The sequence below is a fragment of the Musa acuminata genome, chromosome BXJ2-8 (genome assembly GCF_036884655.1).
Source record: "Musa acuminata AAA Group cultivar baxijiao chromosome BXJ2-8, Cavendish_Baxijiao_AAA, whole genome shotgun sequence".
NCBI lineage: Eukaryota > Viridiplantae > Streptophyta > Magnoliopsida > Zingiberales > Musaceae > Musa > Musa acuminata.
In genome coordinates, this window is record NC_088345.1 from 53,292,858 (window position 1) to 53,308,401 (window position 15,544).

At 38.3% G+C, this 15,544-nt stretch overlaps 4 protein-coding genes and 4 non-coding genes across 12 annotated transcripts; 6 read left to right on the plus strand and 2 right to left on the minus strand.

The window, feature by feature from the left end:
• The first annotated feature begins 93 nt into the window (after positions 1-93).
• On the plus strand, positions 94-1,123 carry LOC135620276 (uncharacterized). Its single transcript, XM_065123106.1, has 3 exons — positions 94-493; positions 576-629; positions 728-1,123. The coding sequence occupies exons 1-3, from the start codon at positions 209-211 to the stop codon at positions 959-961; spliced, it is 573 nt and encodes a 190-aa protein (XP_064979178.1). The 5' UTR covers positions 94-208; the 3' UTR covers positions 962-1,123.
• Positions 1,124-1,363: 240 nt separating this feature from the next.
• Positions 1,364-5,399, plus strand: LOC135620278 (ubiquitin-ribosomal protein eL40 fusion protein). The gene is made up of 5 exons (XM_065123109.1): positions 1,364-1,573; positions 1,684-1,770; positions 1,903-2,005; positions 4,581-4,647; positions 5,156-5,399. The coding sequence occupies exons 1-5, from the start codon at positions 1,471-1,473 to the stop codon at positions 5,180-5,182; spliced, it is 387 nt and encodes a 128-aa protein (XP_064979181.1). The 5' UTR covers positions 1,364-1,470; the 3' UTR covers positions 5,183-5,399.
• LOC135621361 (small nucleolar RNA Z266) lies at positions 2,949-3,042 on the plus strand. Its single transcript, XR_010490524.1, has one exon. It is a non-coding gene; the product is annotated as a small nucleolar RNA Z266 (small nucleolar RNA).
• On the plus strand, positions 3,285-3,378 carry LOC135621362 (small nucleolar RNA Z266). The gene has a single exon (XR_010490525.1). It is a non-coding gene; the product is annotated as a small nucleolar RNA Z266 (small nucleolar RNA).
• On the plus strand, positions 3,619-3,712 carry LOC135621360 (small nucleolar RNA Z266). Its single transcript, XR_010490523.1, has one exon. It is a non-coding gene; the product is annotated as a small nucleolar RNA Z266 (small nucleolar RNA).
• Positions 3,955-4,049, plus strand: LOC135621363 (small nucleolar RNA Z266). The gene has a single exon (XR_010490526.1). It is a non-coding gene; the product is annotated as a small nucleolar RNA Z266 (small nucleolar RNA).
• A 427-nt stretch (positions 5,400-5,826) lies between the features above and the next one.
• Positions 5,827-10,798, minus strand: LOC103995658 (vesicle-associated membrane protein 727). 3 transcript variants are annotated; one of them, XM_009416302.3, is made up of 6 exons: positions 10,685-10,798; positions 10,024-10,240; positions 9,741-9,939; positions 9,543-9,663; positions 6,387-6,449; positions 5,827-6,277 (listed from the first exon to the last, which is right to left on the minus strand). In XM_009416302.3, exons 2-6 carry the CDS (start codon positions 10,211-10,213, stop codon positions 6,134-6,136), a joined length of 717 nt encoding a protein of 238 aa, XP_009414577.2. In that variant the 5' UTR covers positions 10,214-10,240; positions 10,685-10,798; the 3' UTR covers positions 5,827-6,133. The 3 variants fall into 3 exon arrangements, with proteins under 3 accessions (XP_009414577.2, XP_009414578.2, XP_018686535.2); XM_009416303.3 differs by having other exon boundaries at positions 10,024-10,273; positions 10,685-10,784; XM_018830990.2 differs by having other exon boundaries at positions 10,652-10,765.
• Positions 10,799-11,464: 666 nt separating this feature from the next.
• Positions 11,465-14,971, minus strand: LOC103995657 (transcription initiation factor TFIID subunit 7). 3 transcript variants are annotated; one of them, XM_065123114.1, is made up of 6 exons: positions 14,692-14,971; positions 13,332-13,516; positions 12,394-12,527; positions 12,207-12,326; positions 12,066-12,114; positions 11,465-11,783 (listed from the first exon to the last, which is right to left on the minus strand). In XM_065123114.1, exons 2-6 carry the CDS (start codon positions 13,444-13,446, stop codon positions 11,647-11,649), a joined length of 555 nt encoding a protein of 184 aa, XP_064979186.1. In that variant the 5' UTR covers positions 13,447-13,516; positions 14,692-14,971; the 3' UTR covers positions 11,465-11,646. The 3 variants fall into 3 exon arrangements, with proteins under 3 accessions (XP_064979186.1, XP_064979185.1, XP_064979184.1); XM_065123113.1 differs by having other exon boundaries at positions 11,465-11,801; XM_065123112.1 differs by having other exon boundaries at positions 11,465-11,793; positions 12,049-12,114; positions 14,692-14,970.
• Between the last annotated feature and the right edge of the window lie 573 nt (positions 14,972-15,544).

Consider the following 15,544-nt stretch of genomic DNA (forward strand, 5'->3'; position numbering starts at 1 on the left):
CATGATGATTTAGTAGGTCTGCCATACTCTGCACTATGTTCTTTATCCCTACCGAAGTCTCTTCTTATTGGCCAGTCCACAAAAATGATCATCTCAAGCTCGGTCCACATGACTCTCCGATCCTTATCCAGTGGCAGCGCCCATCGTGTGGCTCAACAGAGGTTATGAACAGCAACACCCGACACCGTACAATCTCCTGTCAGAAGACATGGCGACTGCTGCAGCGAAGTTGCTTCACTTCAGATGCCAGCTGATCCCGTCGAGACCATTCTGCTCCTCCACCCCCCGAGTCACCACCGCCGCTGCTCTTCCTCTCTTCGGCTTCAGCTCAACAAAGCTCCAGAGGAGGGCGGTGGAAGCAGCCATCTCGCCACTCCGAGCTTCGTCGAAGAACGACGGCATCGTACAAGCCGATGACGACGGAGTTTCCCTGGGGACGATGAAGCTGCCTCCTGACACCGACGTCGCTCGATTCGAGACCCTTCTCTTCCAGGTAAACAGCTTACTTCGTGATGTTGCCAGTGGATGGATGTCAACGGTGCTTGCTTCGTGATGAACTGTCGTTGTGTGCGCAGTGGGCAAACAGTTTGTGTCAAGGCGCCAATCTACCACTTCCTGTTCCTCTCAAGGTCTGTCGATTTCCTCCGCAAGAAACCTAACGCTCCAGAATCTCATTCTCCTCGATAGCTTCGTGATCTGCTCACTGACAGTGTTGGAGTGGAAACAGGTGGACAAGGTGGCGGGTGGAGCCAGACTGGGTTTCATTAAGGTCGAGGACGGGAAGACGGAGGTGTGCGCGTACATCGACTGCCTGGTTGTTCCGGCCACCGACGGCTCCGGCCCCGTCTTCCGAGCCATAAGGAACGGACCAATGAAGGATCAAGTGCCGCCGGGGGAGCCCCGAATCATGAGAAGCCTCCTTCAGGCCCTCCAGACATCTGTGGAGATCGCGAGGATCTGAGAACCAGAACGCTTCACCTCGGATTAATCTTGTGGTCTGCCTTTTGCGTGATGCCACATCTGTTGCCTCTTTGTTCTTCCCTACATGTATCGAAATCGAGCATTACCATGAAGCTCTCTTCCACAAAACCTTTAAATCAATCAACAAGGATTAACAACTTCATAGTGTTTCCATCATCTTTTCTGCACAAAAAGGATAATATGAGCTGTTGAGGAAGAATCCATGATCGATGTATAATTTGTACACAAGAAAGATTGAAGTCCATTTAATTATCAAAAGCTTTTAAAGATATTTTCCAGAGAAGAAGAAATGGAATAGAAAAGGATGATGATGGCGGAAATGGGCCTAGGGATTGGGCTGGGCCTCGATTAGATCTCAATGCAGCCCAATAAAGGCAATTTCGTAATTATGCTGCATGATGATAACCCTAGCAGCCGAGGAGTCCTATAAAAGGCGCTCGTGCGAAGAGGTGCTTCTCCTAACACGCGGCGCGAGGGAGGTCGGCCAAGATGCAGATCTTTGTGAAAACCCTAACGGGGAAGACCATAACCCTCGAGGTCGAGAGCAGCGACACCATCGACAATGTCAAGGCCAAGATCCAGGACAAGGAAGGTACTGTCGGCTTTCGATCGATCGATCTCCACTTCTTTAAGTCGGTTGGATTGATCTCTATTTCTCATTACTTATGGAGCGTCGCTGTCGTTTTATTGTATGATCATTAGGGATTCCGCCGGACCAGCAGCGGCTGATCTTTGCGGGGAAGCAGCTCGAGGATGGAAGAACCCTCGCTGACTATAACATCCAGAAAGGTCCCTGAGTGCACCAACCGTTCTTTTCTCCATTTTGTTTTGATTTGTTACGAGATTCTACAATTTGTGGTTCCTTTGGGATTGTAATCTTGAAATTTGATCGCATTTTCGATTCTTGTGGTGTTGTAACAGAGTCGACGCTGCATCTGGTGCTGAGGCTGAGGGGTGGGATTATCGAGCCCTCGCTTATGGCTTTAGCCAGGAAATACAACCAGGAAAAGATGATTTGCAGAAAGTATGTTCATCTTCCTCTTTTAATCTCTCTTTAAACTGTCATCCGTAATCTATTTGTGCTTTATTGACTTTCATTTGGATTATCATTCTCTGTCATGTGCTTCTCATAAGCAAACAAGTTATGTGAAACACGTACAATCTAGTATCTTTTGGACGGATTTTGTTCACCTTGCATTGGCTCTACTGCCGAGATCGTCATGGGTGAAACATAACATGAAGTTATTTTAGCATAAGATTTGGAATATTCCAAAGGGTGATGTGCTTTTAAGGTATTGGTGATTGGGTGATACTTGTGGTGATTATCCAGAGTGTACAAACACCCATACTCTTGCAAATGATTTTTTAAATTCCATTTAGCTTTAAGAAGCACACAAATGCAAAGCATTTTTTGTTTCGAATAACAATGACATAGTTAGTTCCTTTCTTATTTTTGATGCTAGTGTTACTAACTATCCTCTTTTACTCCTTGATGTTGTTGGATAAACAAATTTATAAAGCTTTACTGGACTTGGGTGTTAGATAAACAATCCTTTATTTTATCTTGCAAGCAAGATGTATTTCAAGATCAATTGGACTTGGGTTCCATGGTTTTTGTGATCATACTATGTCGTAAGATTATGGTTGCAGTGTCAATACCCTGGTTCCTCATGTCTATTTTTATAGTTACGAGCATTTGTGTCTTTCCTTAGTTTCAATGTTCATATGATTACCAATATCTATTATGATTACCACATTTCTTTTACAAAGAGAATTCTTATTAGAATTGGATGTCTGGATGGTGTAACTCGTTTCTTCCAACTTGTTTGTGGTTTGGAATGCTTCATTTTTCTGATTTCCCTTCCCTTTTAGACAGAGTTATTGTGCTTTTTTTCTAACTGGAAACTAACAATTATTATATGCTCATGCTCGCTATCTCCCTTTACTAGTGCTTTGTATGAAGCTTAATATGGTAGGCATGATGAATCAATTAGATGTGCGAATAGAAGTTTTCTCATGTGCTCACCTTTTGAGGCATATTAAAATTCTGACCTGCCAAATAATATCAAAGTATCTTTTTAATTAAGGTATAAAACTACTGCTTATTTCGTGGTTGCAACTTTTTTTTTTAATCTTAAATTCATGTTGTTCTGGATTCAGTGTTTCATTTTTGTTTAACTTTGCTGTGAAACCGATTTCCCTTCTCTTTTAGACGGTTATTGTTGTTTTTTATTTAACTGGCAACTAACTATTTTTATAGGCTGAGTTATTTTTACCTTTACTAGTGCTTTGTATGAAGCTTAATATGGCAGGCATGATGAATCAATTAGATGTGCGAATAGAAGTTTTCTCATGTGCTCACCTTTTGAGGCATATTAGAATTCTGATCTGCCAAATAATATCAAAGTATCTTTTTAATTAAGGTATAAAACTACTGCTTATTTCGTGGTTGCAACTTTTTTTTTATCTTAAATTCATGTTGTTCTGGATTCAGTGTTTCATTTTTGTTTAACTTTGCTGTGAAACCGATTTCCCTTCTCTTTTAGACGGTTATTGTTGTTTTTTATTTAACTGGCAACTAACTATTTTTATAGGCTGAGTTATTTTTACCTTTACTAGTGCTTTGTATGAAGCTTAATATGGCAGGCATGATGAATCAATTAGATGTGCGAATAGAAGTTTTCTCATGTGCTCAACTTTTGAGGCATATTAGAATTCTGACCTGCCAAATAATATCAAAGTTTTTTTTAATTAAGGTATAAAACTACTGGTTATTTCAAGGTTGCAACTTTTTTTAATCTTAAATTCATGTTGCTGTTCTGGCTTCAGTGTTTCTTTTTTGTTCAACATTGCTGGGAAACTGATTTCCTTTCTCTTTTAGACACAGTTATTGTTGTTATTTATTTAACTGGCAACTAACTATTTTTATAGGCAGAGTTATTTTTACCTTTACTAGCGCATTGTATGAAGCTTAATATGGCAGGCGTGATGAATCAATTAGATGTACGAATGGAAGTTTTCTCATGTGCTCAACTATTGAGGCATATTAGAATTCTGACCTGCCAATTAACATCAAAATATATGCCTTTTGTCAATTAAGATATCAAAGTGCAGCTTATTTTGAGGTTGCAACTTCTTTGAACTTTGCTTTTTTTATTTCCTGATCATTAACTTGAAGATTCCAACTCTTTATTTGTGACATATTTATGTTTTGTGGCTTTGCTCTTTTTAATCAGTTTTGCTTGGATTAGTCTTGTTTTCTTTTTTGTGATTCATTAATTTGATGTATTATTTACCTGGCTGCAGTTGTAGTCCTTTGTTTTATCCTTTGTTATAAGTATGGTTCTGGATGTCAATGAACCAGATCTCAGTTTTGTTATCTCAGAGCATGTTTATTAAGAAGCTTATTCTTCATTTTACTTAGTATTTGTCAATCCGCTATAACTATTTTGTAGATCATGTTTGTATATCAAATATGGATTTGGAGTTGCAACGGTTTTGTTCCCCGTCCAACATGATACTATTTACTAGTTGAATATACTTTCATATCCCACAGTTTGCATGCGCTGAATTTTACAGAGTACTTTTTCTATTTGCAGATGCTATGCAAGATTGCATCCGAGGGCTGTTAATTGCCGCAAGAAGAAGTGTGGTCATAGCAATCAGGTGGGTTATTATATCTACAAGTGTATTTTAGTATTCTTGTTAAAAGACTCGTGCAATCTTTTAACTATCATCCATCTTTGGGAGGTGAGCTTCTATTATCTTGTTGTAATTTCTGGTTAAAATCAGCCAACTTAGCCATCATTTATGAGTTAAGGTAATTCAATTTGTTTGTCATGTTCATATCAAATACAAGTCAAATATGTTATTTTTGGGATGCTTCTTGGATTTGGTCAGATGTTTTCTTAAAGTAATATGTTTTTTGTGAATAATTATTATGGATTTTTTGAGAGAATTATATTTTTAGCGAGTGTTGTTGTCTTTTTTTTTTAATATATTGGGTATGTCGAGATATCTGTGTCGTCATTTTGGACACATCCCACATCCATCTTTCATAGATTGTTAACATGGAATCATGCCATTATTTGTTATCATAGGTGTCCATGAGTAGTGCATATATATTAAAAAATATATATATTGGTTTTTGATGGAATTCTTGTTATTTTTGCAGCTGAGGCCTAAGAAGAAGATTAAGTAAATTGTGGATGGATAGAACAACGTTGCTGCTGAGCCTGGATGTGTTAGGTGTCATCTTATTTCTCCATTGGCAATAGACTACATGTTCAAGTTTTTGTTGGTTGTGATGGACTAAGTTATATCGTATACTTGTCATAATTTTGTGAACATTAGCAACAGGGATTCTTGTTATACATGTTTCCTGTCGTCGTATAAGATGCGTTTTTTCGTTGCTAGTATGAATTTATTATTACGACGGATGTGAATCCCTCCACCGTGGCACGAAGAGCAATTCAGGACCATACAGTGTGCTAGACAGGGTCACATCTGAAGCTGGGGCTCGATATCTGCATCAGCAAGTTGTGTTATGGGCGCTTCCACATCTACTATTTTTTGTTCATCGTTCTTGGCTTCTTCATGCAAACTTAACACATAAAACAAACAAATCATCCATCATTCTTTGGCTACATGCGAACTTATAACGTAAAACAAACAAGTCGTCCATCATTCTTTGGCTACATGCAAACTTAAAACGTAAAACAAACAAATGTGCAGCTCCGCAAATACTCGGTTATTGCAGAAATCAACAGTGTGCCAGAGTCCCCTAGTGATTAATTAATTAATTAGCCAAAAGAACTCAATCATATCGAGAGCGCTCGGCAGCAGTAACTGAATGGCCGACCACACCTTAACTTATATAGCATCACACTACAGCGTTGTTGAACGGACAACGTAGACGAAATTACTTAAAAAGAGAGTACTGCCTCTTCACTGTGTTAAGTGCACAATGAATCCAAGTTTCAGTATTATATCTGTGTAGTGTAGTGTAGTGTAGTGTAGGTAGCCAACATATCAACAAAGCTAATTAATGGACATCACATGCACATAGTAGCAGCATTCGCTGTATCCAACAGACGATGGATGGATCATATTCACGTTTGCAAGCCACCAACCAAACGATCAGTCATACCCATTAGCACTTAAAACCTCCGCAGGCTCTCAACCAAATGATGAGTATGAGTGCAATGAGAGTGCCAGCCACGATCAGTTTGAATCTGATATTCTGCAGCCACATCTTCCTCCGGAGTTGCCTGCCCTGCCTCTGGAAGCTGTCCGCCTGAAACATAAATAAATAAATAAAACAAAAAAGAGACTTTTGGCTCATCATTTCCAGAAAAATACAGCACTGTCAAATTTTCTATTGTTCTTTCCAAACAAAAAAGTACCTGAAACTGCAAACTTTCAGTCTTGTCCACCAAGAGTTCAATTTTCTCTCCACGATCAAGAACCTATACAACATTGCAATTTATTTAGTTTTCACTTTCGTTACACATAGGAACATTAGAAAAAAAAATAAAACTATACAATACATCGATTATCATCACTATCATTTATATGGATATAGCCAGAAGATGGAAGAATTGCAATAGCTTGTTTTCAGGTCAAATTTGCATTTAGTCTAGAGATATTCTGAACCATAGAAAGAGAATGGAAAACATGATTGACTGTGAAGAAGCACTGAAGTGGGAGTCCAACACATTGCTACCTACTACACACAAAATGAGGGGATAAGAACAGGCAAACCCTTTAAATTACATGAACAAAGAGCTTCATTTTATATCTTTGCAGGTTAGTTAACATTCTGTAAATTATATTCTTTCAGATTCCATCCACTTACAAACATTTCATAGAGGATTCTTCAAACAATTAGAACAGCAATGATGTTTTTAATGGCTTGTCAATAAACCAAGAAACAATTGAAACAAAAATCACATTGGGCATTGGCATACTAGAGATAGGCAGTCTCCTTACAAAATCCCAAAACTTGATAATACTAATGAAACAAATTCAGTTTTGTAAAATTGGATAATTTGCTGTGATCAGATTCAGTGGACCCACACTGCCCCATCATGATTGTGGCACTGCTGAGACAATAAGTTGGAATGTGTACCCGAGTTCAGATAATAAATTTCATGGGAAGGCATTCTATGTCAAGCTTTACAAGCAACTAAAAGTGTTTAACACAGAATAGACAACTAAGCATTTGTATAAAATGGTTTTTTTTTAATACAAAATGTTTACCACTTAAAAATAACTACAATGATTTGTTTAGTTAATTTATGAAGCTATCTTTTCCATTAGACCCTTTCATCTGGAAAACAAAACATTACCTTATGATGAATAAATTTGACTTCACAAATGATTTTATGGTATACTCTAGCTAGCAGGTATAGAGGGAGCCACTATTAAATCCTCCAAGCTAAGGTAAAGTAAAATATTTTCAGTGAACATCTATGACAGCTTGATCAAATAGAGGAGGATAAATAAATCCTGATTAGCGGCATAGCAGGAAGAATAGGGGACTTTAGGTTGCTCATAACTTGTGGAAGACGGATTTCTAGTTTACAAGGAAATATGAACAGATAATATTGAAAAAATAGCTTCAGGTATGTCACCAACAACTTACTTTACCTACAAGCACTGACTTAATTCTTAAAATGCAATATATAAAAGTTCTTCATTGGCTATGCATGCACCATTGTTAAGCATAAAATTACTTTGTCAACTTTAACAAAACTGAGTCTCCTAGATAATAAAGCCATGATTCATCAAGGTCTTCAAGGATATAACAATCTTCACCAAGATGGATCGTACTCAAAATGTGCATTAACTATTCATTTGCATAAACTAATAGGCCCCGAAATTATTATTAAGCATTTAAGATATCATGCCATTTGCTTGTACATAAAGTTGTATGCATTGACCATACCCATACTCCTGCAATGGTAGGAGCCTCATGCACTAGCGTGCTCTTTTTATATCTGAAATCCCTTCTCAACTAGTTTTGAAAAGCCTAACAAAGTCATTATGTTTCTCATGGTTTCCTTACGTTAACAAAAATTTTCTGGGTGTACTTCGTAGCCTTGTATTCTTGTATTGTGACACTAGCCAAATGTGGATCAGTGTCAGGTGTTGTTTCAATAAACCAAAAGGTCTGGGTCTGATTTTATGCAAGCTTTCAATGTCTGGATTAAAATTCCACAGAGAAATTCCATAAAAGAAAATTGTTGCATAACCTCCTTGATATGAGACACAAGGGATAAGGAGTTTCTTTTATCTTGTCAGTCAGCAAAAGCATGAAAGAATAATTATGCAGTTTGATATGAAGAATGCATCAAATGACATATATAGATCAACTATCAGCAAATAATTGTATAGAAGAATGGTATTGGAAACATTGTATTTTGGGATAATCTGATCTGAATCTGCTCTGGGTAATTGCAAAACCTTGATTTTTCAAGCCCTTGTAATTCTGCTGGTGGTACGACAGGTTCCTGACAAATATCATTTTGGTTTACTTTCATAAAAATAAAAAGAATATTGAAAATCTTAAATTTCGATTTGCCTAATCCGGATTGGTCCCTTTTCTAAATTCTACAACCGATCTTAAACCTGTAAAGCTACGAAAGCACCAGTCAATGAAAAAAAAAATCATAATTTTAATCCTAAATCCTGTAAATAGGGAGGAAGAGGAAGAGATGACGACAATGTGTGAGGAGGCAACACGTGAGACATGGGGGGGTGGGGTGGTTGGGGGGTGGTGCAGGGGGTTTTGTGGGGTTGGGGTGGGGGAAGGACTATCCAAATCCAATATTGACTTGCAACGCAGCTTGCAAGTGCGACATGAAATATCTTAGATCAGACGTCCACTTGCTGAATGGTGGGTTTAATTGCACACACACATGTTTCAAGTGACCACTTGCAGGCAAACAAAAGCTTGCTAGTGAGATACTTGTTGCAGACAACTAAATCTTCATAAGATAAGGAGAATAACCTGGTAAAGCCAAAATTTTGACAGGTGATGTCATGATGAAGCTTCCGGTAACGTCCTCCTGCTCTGTTTGGAGCATATTACACAACCAAGGGGATAAAGGTAACACATTTTAGTTCGAACTGATGGAAACACTAAATTAACACAGGGCTGGTAATAAGATGGTGAGTGTCCCTCACACCAGTACTAACTAAACATGCTCCCAGATGCCTAATTCAACAGATTCTTACCTCCACTCAAGCTCTAGCTAGCTAACCCTAAAAAATTCCACATCAGATACCTGTGATGTCCCAAAATTGTCATGGATATGGTACCTTCAATAGTTCCTAATTCATAAGGATAACAAAATGATGGGAAGTTTTGACACAAATTAGCAGATCATGCCATTTTCACATAATCACAGAGTGTTAAGATAGACTGGTATCACATATAGTGCCCTTTTTAGCATAACAAAAAGACAAGAATGTTCACTACCTAAACAAAGGCAATTAGCGTAGGCACAACAATGCATCTGAGGATTTGCTGCTAGAATGAATATCAATCCACATACCTTCTCAATATTGTCCATCATTATTCCTTTGACCTCAGTAATTTGAGCTCTCAACTTGGAGAGCTTGCTCATTTCTTCTGGATGATTTATGCAATACTGCATGTGCTCCTTGAGCCTGGGGCTGCTCAAACAAATAAGCAATCGGTTACAAGCCATTTGAAGTCCTTTAAAATATCAGGTGCGAAATTCTTCACATACCCAAATTCACGATCAAGATTGTAAGCAATGCTGAACCTATCTTCAAAAAGATCATCATCCTCATCCTCATCAGCAAGTGGGTGAGGACCTCCACCATCAATGATTGCTCCATAACGCTGCATGAAATCTTCCTTGACTCGCTCCAGAAACACAAATGGTACACTCCTCCCAACAGCTTCATCGGCTACCACAAGGAACACTACAAGGAAAGAAGTCAATCCGAAAAATTAGAAAATGCCATGGAACATACATGAAAACAAATTCACCAGATCAATAACCATACCAAACTCTTTATCAAGCAGAAAGTTGAATGTATGACCATCGCATGAGTAAGTAAATTTGTTGCTATTTCGAGGCAACTTCTGCAAGCACTGGACAGCAATAGTACTGAAATTCCCAGAAAATGTAGTGTGCTCGGCAAGCACCACAGCGCCTTTGGCCACAAAACTATATATCAGCGGCTGCTTGCTCATGGCTCCAAAGCAAAATCCCAATATAACCTACACCAGCGATTTCCTCAAAGCCCTTTACAACTGGTAAAAATCATAAGTATGGGCTCGATCAAATCAGCAAATCAAGAAATTCCACGCATAGATTCAAATGAATCAGAGATCAGCCGGAGAAGAATTCAACCCGATCAAACAAGAACTAAAATTGCCTCGGAGTACATTGATCAGCCTAAATTTGTATTTTATATCAGAAGCCATCACAGAAAGTCGTGATCCATCATAGAAAAACCGCAAACTGGAAGAAAACATAACGAATCGCACAGCGATGACCACGATCTCGCAAGAACTCCAAACTCTTCGGGAAACAAGAACTTGAAATTAGAAGACGGATTCTCGAAAACCATAAAAAATAAAAAATAAAAAAAAAACGCGTGTCGGATCGGAAGAACCGAAGAGATCTACCACAAACCCCAAGCAGATGAAGTAGAATCGCACCTCGGGAACCCTAATTTTTGTTGCTTCGGCTCAAAGTATTTCGTCTTCTCTTCCGATCGAGCGTCGCAATTAATGCTGGGGAGACGAGATGGGGACGGGCTGAAGTAAGAAAACTTGATGGGAAAGAACCCTCAAATTTATTATAATATCAATTTTACCATTTGTTTCTTTAAAATCTCGGGTAGGGGAAAAAGGGTACGCTGGTAATTTAAGCAGCCGTTCGTTGGTGACCGCATGGTGGGGTTGGAATGGTAGTTCAGTATTTACTTAAAATACCGCTTTTATCCTTCCAATTCTTTTATTCCTAACGTAATTGTGTACTGCTTCTTTTATTCTAATATCTCTTTCTGTATCTAATTTTAAATGCATTTTTTATTCAATAATCCTATTTTTTTTTCTTTCCCTAATCGGTTCATAGGATAAATGGATCCGTCGAATTAGATGATTATCGATTACGATTTTTTTATGCAACATTTTAATACTTTTCTTAATATTATTAAAAAAATTAAAATTCAGGACAAAAACATCAAAACAAATAATTTTGAAGAAACGGTAGTAACAGTCGCCATGGTTTCCTGTGAGTCAAAAGATCTTGTAGAAACATATTGGGCGAGTCCGGGAGCCAAAACAATCCAATCTGAAGCCACCACAAAATTATAATAAGAAATAACAATTATTATTCATATTTAGTAATTACCACTAATTATTAATCCTCCAAGAACCGAACATTCCTCATCTTATGCAACAAAAATTTCTGAAAACCTATATAGAGGGAAAGGATTAGAATGTGACTTCAACCAGATTTGTCACAGGTATTATTATTGTAAGCAAAGAGGCATCACATATCAAGGCTTAAATGGCATGTCTCATGTAAAAAGGATTTTGGCACTGGCATGTCAAAACCTTGTTTGGGTAACAATATGTTTGGAACATCAGAAACCATGCATCATGTTTCTAATGCACTAGCTTTCAGGTTCCAAAGAATCATCAGAATCACTTCTTTCGGGTTCACCTCCAGCACTCTTCACATGCACTTCATCTGGCTTTGGAGCAGCCACCGGAGCATTCTTTTTGCGCTGACCGCCTGCCTCCGGCACGACTGTTTCGACATGTAAACCTAGGTCAAGGAACAAACACAGAAATAATACACACACAATAACTTCTAATGCAGAGAAGGTCAGTATGCAACAAAGAAGAAACAATTTGAAGGAAACTAGAAACATCTTGATTGACATTACAGTTTAAAGACTATGATTAAGGACATTAAGCCGTAGGAATTGATTCTTATAGATGATTAGGAATGGATTTGTTGATGCTACTTTTAATAGAAAGAAACCCAATGGTAAGTTTGCTTTGACAAGGATATTTTCTACTGTCCCACCAGACATAATGTTCAGTAGATCTTTCTCAACCCGTTGCACAACCTCCGGCTGTTCATGCAAAAAGATGTGGGAATAGATATAAGAAAAAGAGCAGAAAGAACGAAAACAAGGAAAAAGTAGTATACAGTCAAGACAACTACATTTAGATCAGGTTCCCTCCGGAATCGCCGTCTACGAGCATCTCTCATTGGAGGAGTAAGTCCATGCTTGTATTCAACCCCTTCAACAGCAGCATCGCCTTCGTCTCTTACCATGATCATCTGTTTACAACCTCTAAGTTGTGGTATTAATACCTCAACTTTGTCAAGAAATAAACGGTCTAGTTACCTGGCCGACATCAGCTGTTTTGATCAACACATTATCATCGTAGGTTTTATAGGATTCCACTATGCAGGGAAGATCCAAGAGGGAGGCAGGAAACCTCTCATCGCCTATCATAAATGTACCACTTCGTCCATCCTCTACATAAAATAAAAATAAAACTAATACTCCTAAAAGAAACAACAACTGATGAGATGAACTGAAGCACCACTATTATACAAGAACATGCAGCTTCGAACATAGTGCAAGGAAATCAGTCTGCCAAAGAGACAACATGTGCATAACTGTGTTGAAAGCTCAAAAATGAAACCAGGCTAAATTTATTATGTAACACGAAACTACAAATCTAATGGAATACTGAATCATTGATGATAAAATGCTACCTGGCAACAAGAAATGCTGAGTGGCTATTATGTGGCTAGCAATATGAAAAGAAATGGAATAATTTAAATATCAAATAGATCTTGAGCATACTCTCACTTGTAATGATCTTCCCCCCTCTACCTTGAAACAGTTTCTAGCCTCACTGTCTAGTTAATTCCACTTAACCTTATTATCTTTCATGCAAAATCTTCTGAAAGAAAATAAGTTACATCCCCTCAAGCTATTATAGTCCTCAATAGCTTATAAGTTTTACTGGTTGCGAAACTCTAAAAATTAATGTGTCAAAGCAAGTTATACAAGACAGAGCCTTTTGAAAATTAAGTGTGATCATAACATTCCTCGCCCTACTGTTCATCAGCTTTTGCATAAATAACCTCCCTATCCCAATCAACAATACCTTATTAACATGTCATGACTCTTAATTTGAAATCACACAAGTGCACTTCATTTAACAAGAAGATTCCTCCAAGTTGTAGAATACCAAAATTCATCTATGATAAATGGAGCCTCTAGCAGGTTTATCACAAGGATATTTTCAAGTAATCATACTTAAAAATTACCTGAAAAGGATACATCCAGTGAGCCATCTAAAGAAGAGGAGGCATTCTCATTCAAAAGGCGTTCAATTCGTTCTGCTACAGATGGGGGAACACGGAGAATAAATTGTTCTTCCATTTGACAGATGTTCCACTCAGCAGATAATTCCAGTTGTAACAGATCCAAACTGGAAGCAGGAAGACAATTCCTAAGACCAGAAACAGAAGAATGTCGTCAAGTTAAAATAACTGGACAGACAAATATTGAAATAAAAAAAATATTATATGTATCTCTAAGGACATTTATCTTTAGGAGTGACTCATAAGAAGTGGTGGCAGCAGTGATGGTTGTGCTACTTCTCGCTTTCAGCTAAAATTTTTCATTCAGTAGTGGCCAACAACCAAATGAAACACTCAAATGAATAAACCAGTATGTAAAGAAAGCTTCCCATATTCAAGTTCAAAAATGGTGCTAATCAAGCATAAAAAAGTTATTCTGTATTTAATCAAAATGAAACCAGAAATTTGGTTTATGCATATTGAAATTACTATTTCACAAAAAAGATCTAAAAAATATATGCAAATGAAGTAGGTAAAGCACCAAACAAATAAATAATGGATAGTGCATACTGCATACCACAAATAAAAGAATGCTTGAAGTTCATGTTCTACAACCATATGCTTCATAAGAAACCAATCCAACAAAACATAGCTGGATCATGTGTTTCAGGCCAAAAAACAGATTACAATTCTTTATCTTCTTGCCTGATGCCCTAATAATGTTCCCTCCATCTCTAACTAGGCCAATTCTCCTTGAAACTCCTTGAAAAAGGAATAGGGTCACTTGCGAGAATAGTCCAGTCCGATCTAATCATTCCGAATTGAGGTGCGATCTAGAACTCTCTTCTTCCTCTCATGCTCTCTTCTTTGTGTTCACCCACTTACACAATTGTCTATTTATATAATCCAACCCTTGTGCTCTTTTCGTTGTGTTCCTCTCATTAATTTCTCTTTTGTGAACGTCGAAGGTATCAAAGTCCACAATAAAGATAGTATAGCAGAAGAAAGATATCAATCGATCGTAGAGCAACAGGACAAGGAAAAAATTGAAGGAAAATGTGAAATCAAGAATTTGATGAGAAATCAAATTTTTAATTTCAGAAAGAACCACAAAAAGATCAACAGAAACAACATAAATAGCTCCAAGCTTAAACCCTTTACATTCCTGAGACGAAAATTTATGGCTTTTCTAGAACTACCTCAAACCATCTCGCAGGGTTGGTAATTAAAACAATCATAGCGAGCTCAAAGGACAAATCTTTACAAGCCAAAACATAATAGTCCCTAAAAAAAGACACAAAAGCAAAACCATCGGTCGATCTACCTCAAATCTCTTGAATCTGAAGGCAGAAACACCCAAAGAGGAACGGAGGACTCAACGCTTTGATCTCTCCGAACTTTCGAACCCAATCGGCCGCCCACCAAATATCCCACTCACCACAGCCCTTCTCGCCGCCGCCTCCTCTCTCCCACAGGACAGAGCCAGACGCAGAAGACGACGGAATTCAAAGCCCCCTTAAATCCAATTGAGAGGAGGGGCGGAGGGAGAAGTGGAGCGTGGTGGGAATAGGAGCGGGACGGCGTTTGCCAGGATCACTTTTAAGGCAACATCAATGCCGCATCATTGAGGCTCGCCTTCGTTTACATCTTGAGCCCACGAAATACCATTTATATCCCTGCACATCATTGCAATCCCCAGACATACTCCTCGCTTTAATTACTGGTCAACATATGTGCATATATATAAGTAATTTCGATATAATTTACCGCTGTAAAAATAGGAATTTAGAGGGATAAAATCCCCAAAAAGTCTAATTTTGTTTATTTGTTGTAGGTAAAAAGGAGAGAGAGAGAGAGAGAGAGACAAAACAAAGCAAAAGTGTGGGGTTGCCTTTGTTTAGCACGTCGGGAAAATAAAAAGAACTCGTCTGATTCAGATAGGGGACCCACGTCGAGAGAGCCATTACGGCCAATCATAAGCCGGCGTACTTTCTCGGGTGCATCGCGCGCCGGTACGAAAACACCGGTCTTCGGATTTCCGGACTACCAACGCGGGTCGCTTCGTACCCGCTCTTCAACTGGAGGCCTACGAGGGACCCGCACAAGATTGAGCATCGCGTCCAATCGAAAGGAAGGGTGGAATAGCGGAAGTGAAAAGATATTATGCCCGCTTCTTG

What these genes read in the sequence shown, in the direction of transcription:
- LOC103995657 (XM_065123112.1), bottom strand. Translation starts at nt 13,446, where the DNA reads ATGGAAGAACAATTTATTCTCCGTGTTCCCCCATCTGTAGCAGAACGA. An exon ending in ACTGGATGTATCCTTTTCAG is followed by an intron (nt 12,528 to 13,331) that starts GTAATTTTTAAG and finishes TATTTTATGTAG; the next exon opens with AGGATGGACGAAGTGGTACA. An exon ending in AAACAGCTGATGTCGGCCAG is followed by an intron (nt 12,327 to 12,393) that starts GTAACTAGACCG and finishes GGTTGTAAACAG; the next exon opens with ATGATCATGGTAAGAGACGA.
- LOC135620276 (XM_065123106.1), top strand. Translation starts at nt 209, where the DNA reads ATGGCGACTGCTGCAGCGAAGTTGCTTCACTTCAGATGCCAGCTGATC. An exon ending in TCGAGACCCTTCTCTTCCAG is followed by an intron (nt 494 to 575) that starts GTAAACAGCTTA and finishes TTGTGTGCGCAG; the next exon opens with TGGGCAAACAGTTTGTGTCA. An exon ending in CACTTCCTGTTCCTCTCAAG is followed by an intron (nt 630 to 727) that starts GTCTGTCGATTT and finishes GAGTGGAAACAG; the next exon opens with GTGGACAAGGTGGCGGGTGG.
- LOC103995658 (XM_009416302.3), bottom strand. Translation starts at nt 10,213, where the DNA reads ATGAGCAAGCAGCCGCTGATATATAGTTTTGTGGCCAAAGGCGCTGTG. An exon ending in AATCTTGATCGTGAATTTGG is followed by an intron (nt 9,664 to 9,740) that starts GTATGTGAAGAA and finishes TTGTTTGAGCAG; the next exon opens with CCCCAGGCTCAAGGAGCACA. An exon ending in CTGAAAGTTTGCAGTTTCAG is followed by an intron (nt 6,278 to 6,386) that starts GTACTTTTTTGT and finishes TTTATGTTTCAG; the next exon opens with GCGGACAGCTTCCAGAGGCA.
- LOC135620278 (XM_065123109.1), top strand. Translation starts at nt 1,471, where the DNA reads ATGCAGATCTTTGTGAAAACCCTAACGGGGAAGACCATAACCCTCGAG. An exon ending in CAAGATCCAGGACAAGGAAG is followed by an intron (nt 1,574 to 1,683) that starts GTACTGTCGGCT and finishes TATGATCATTAG; the next exon opens with GGATTCCGCCGGACCAGCAG. An exon ending in GAAAAGATGATTTGCAGAAA is followed by an intron (nt 2,006 to 4,580) that starts GTATGTTCATCT and finishes TTCTATTTGCAG; the next exon opens with ATGCTATGCAAGATTGCATC.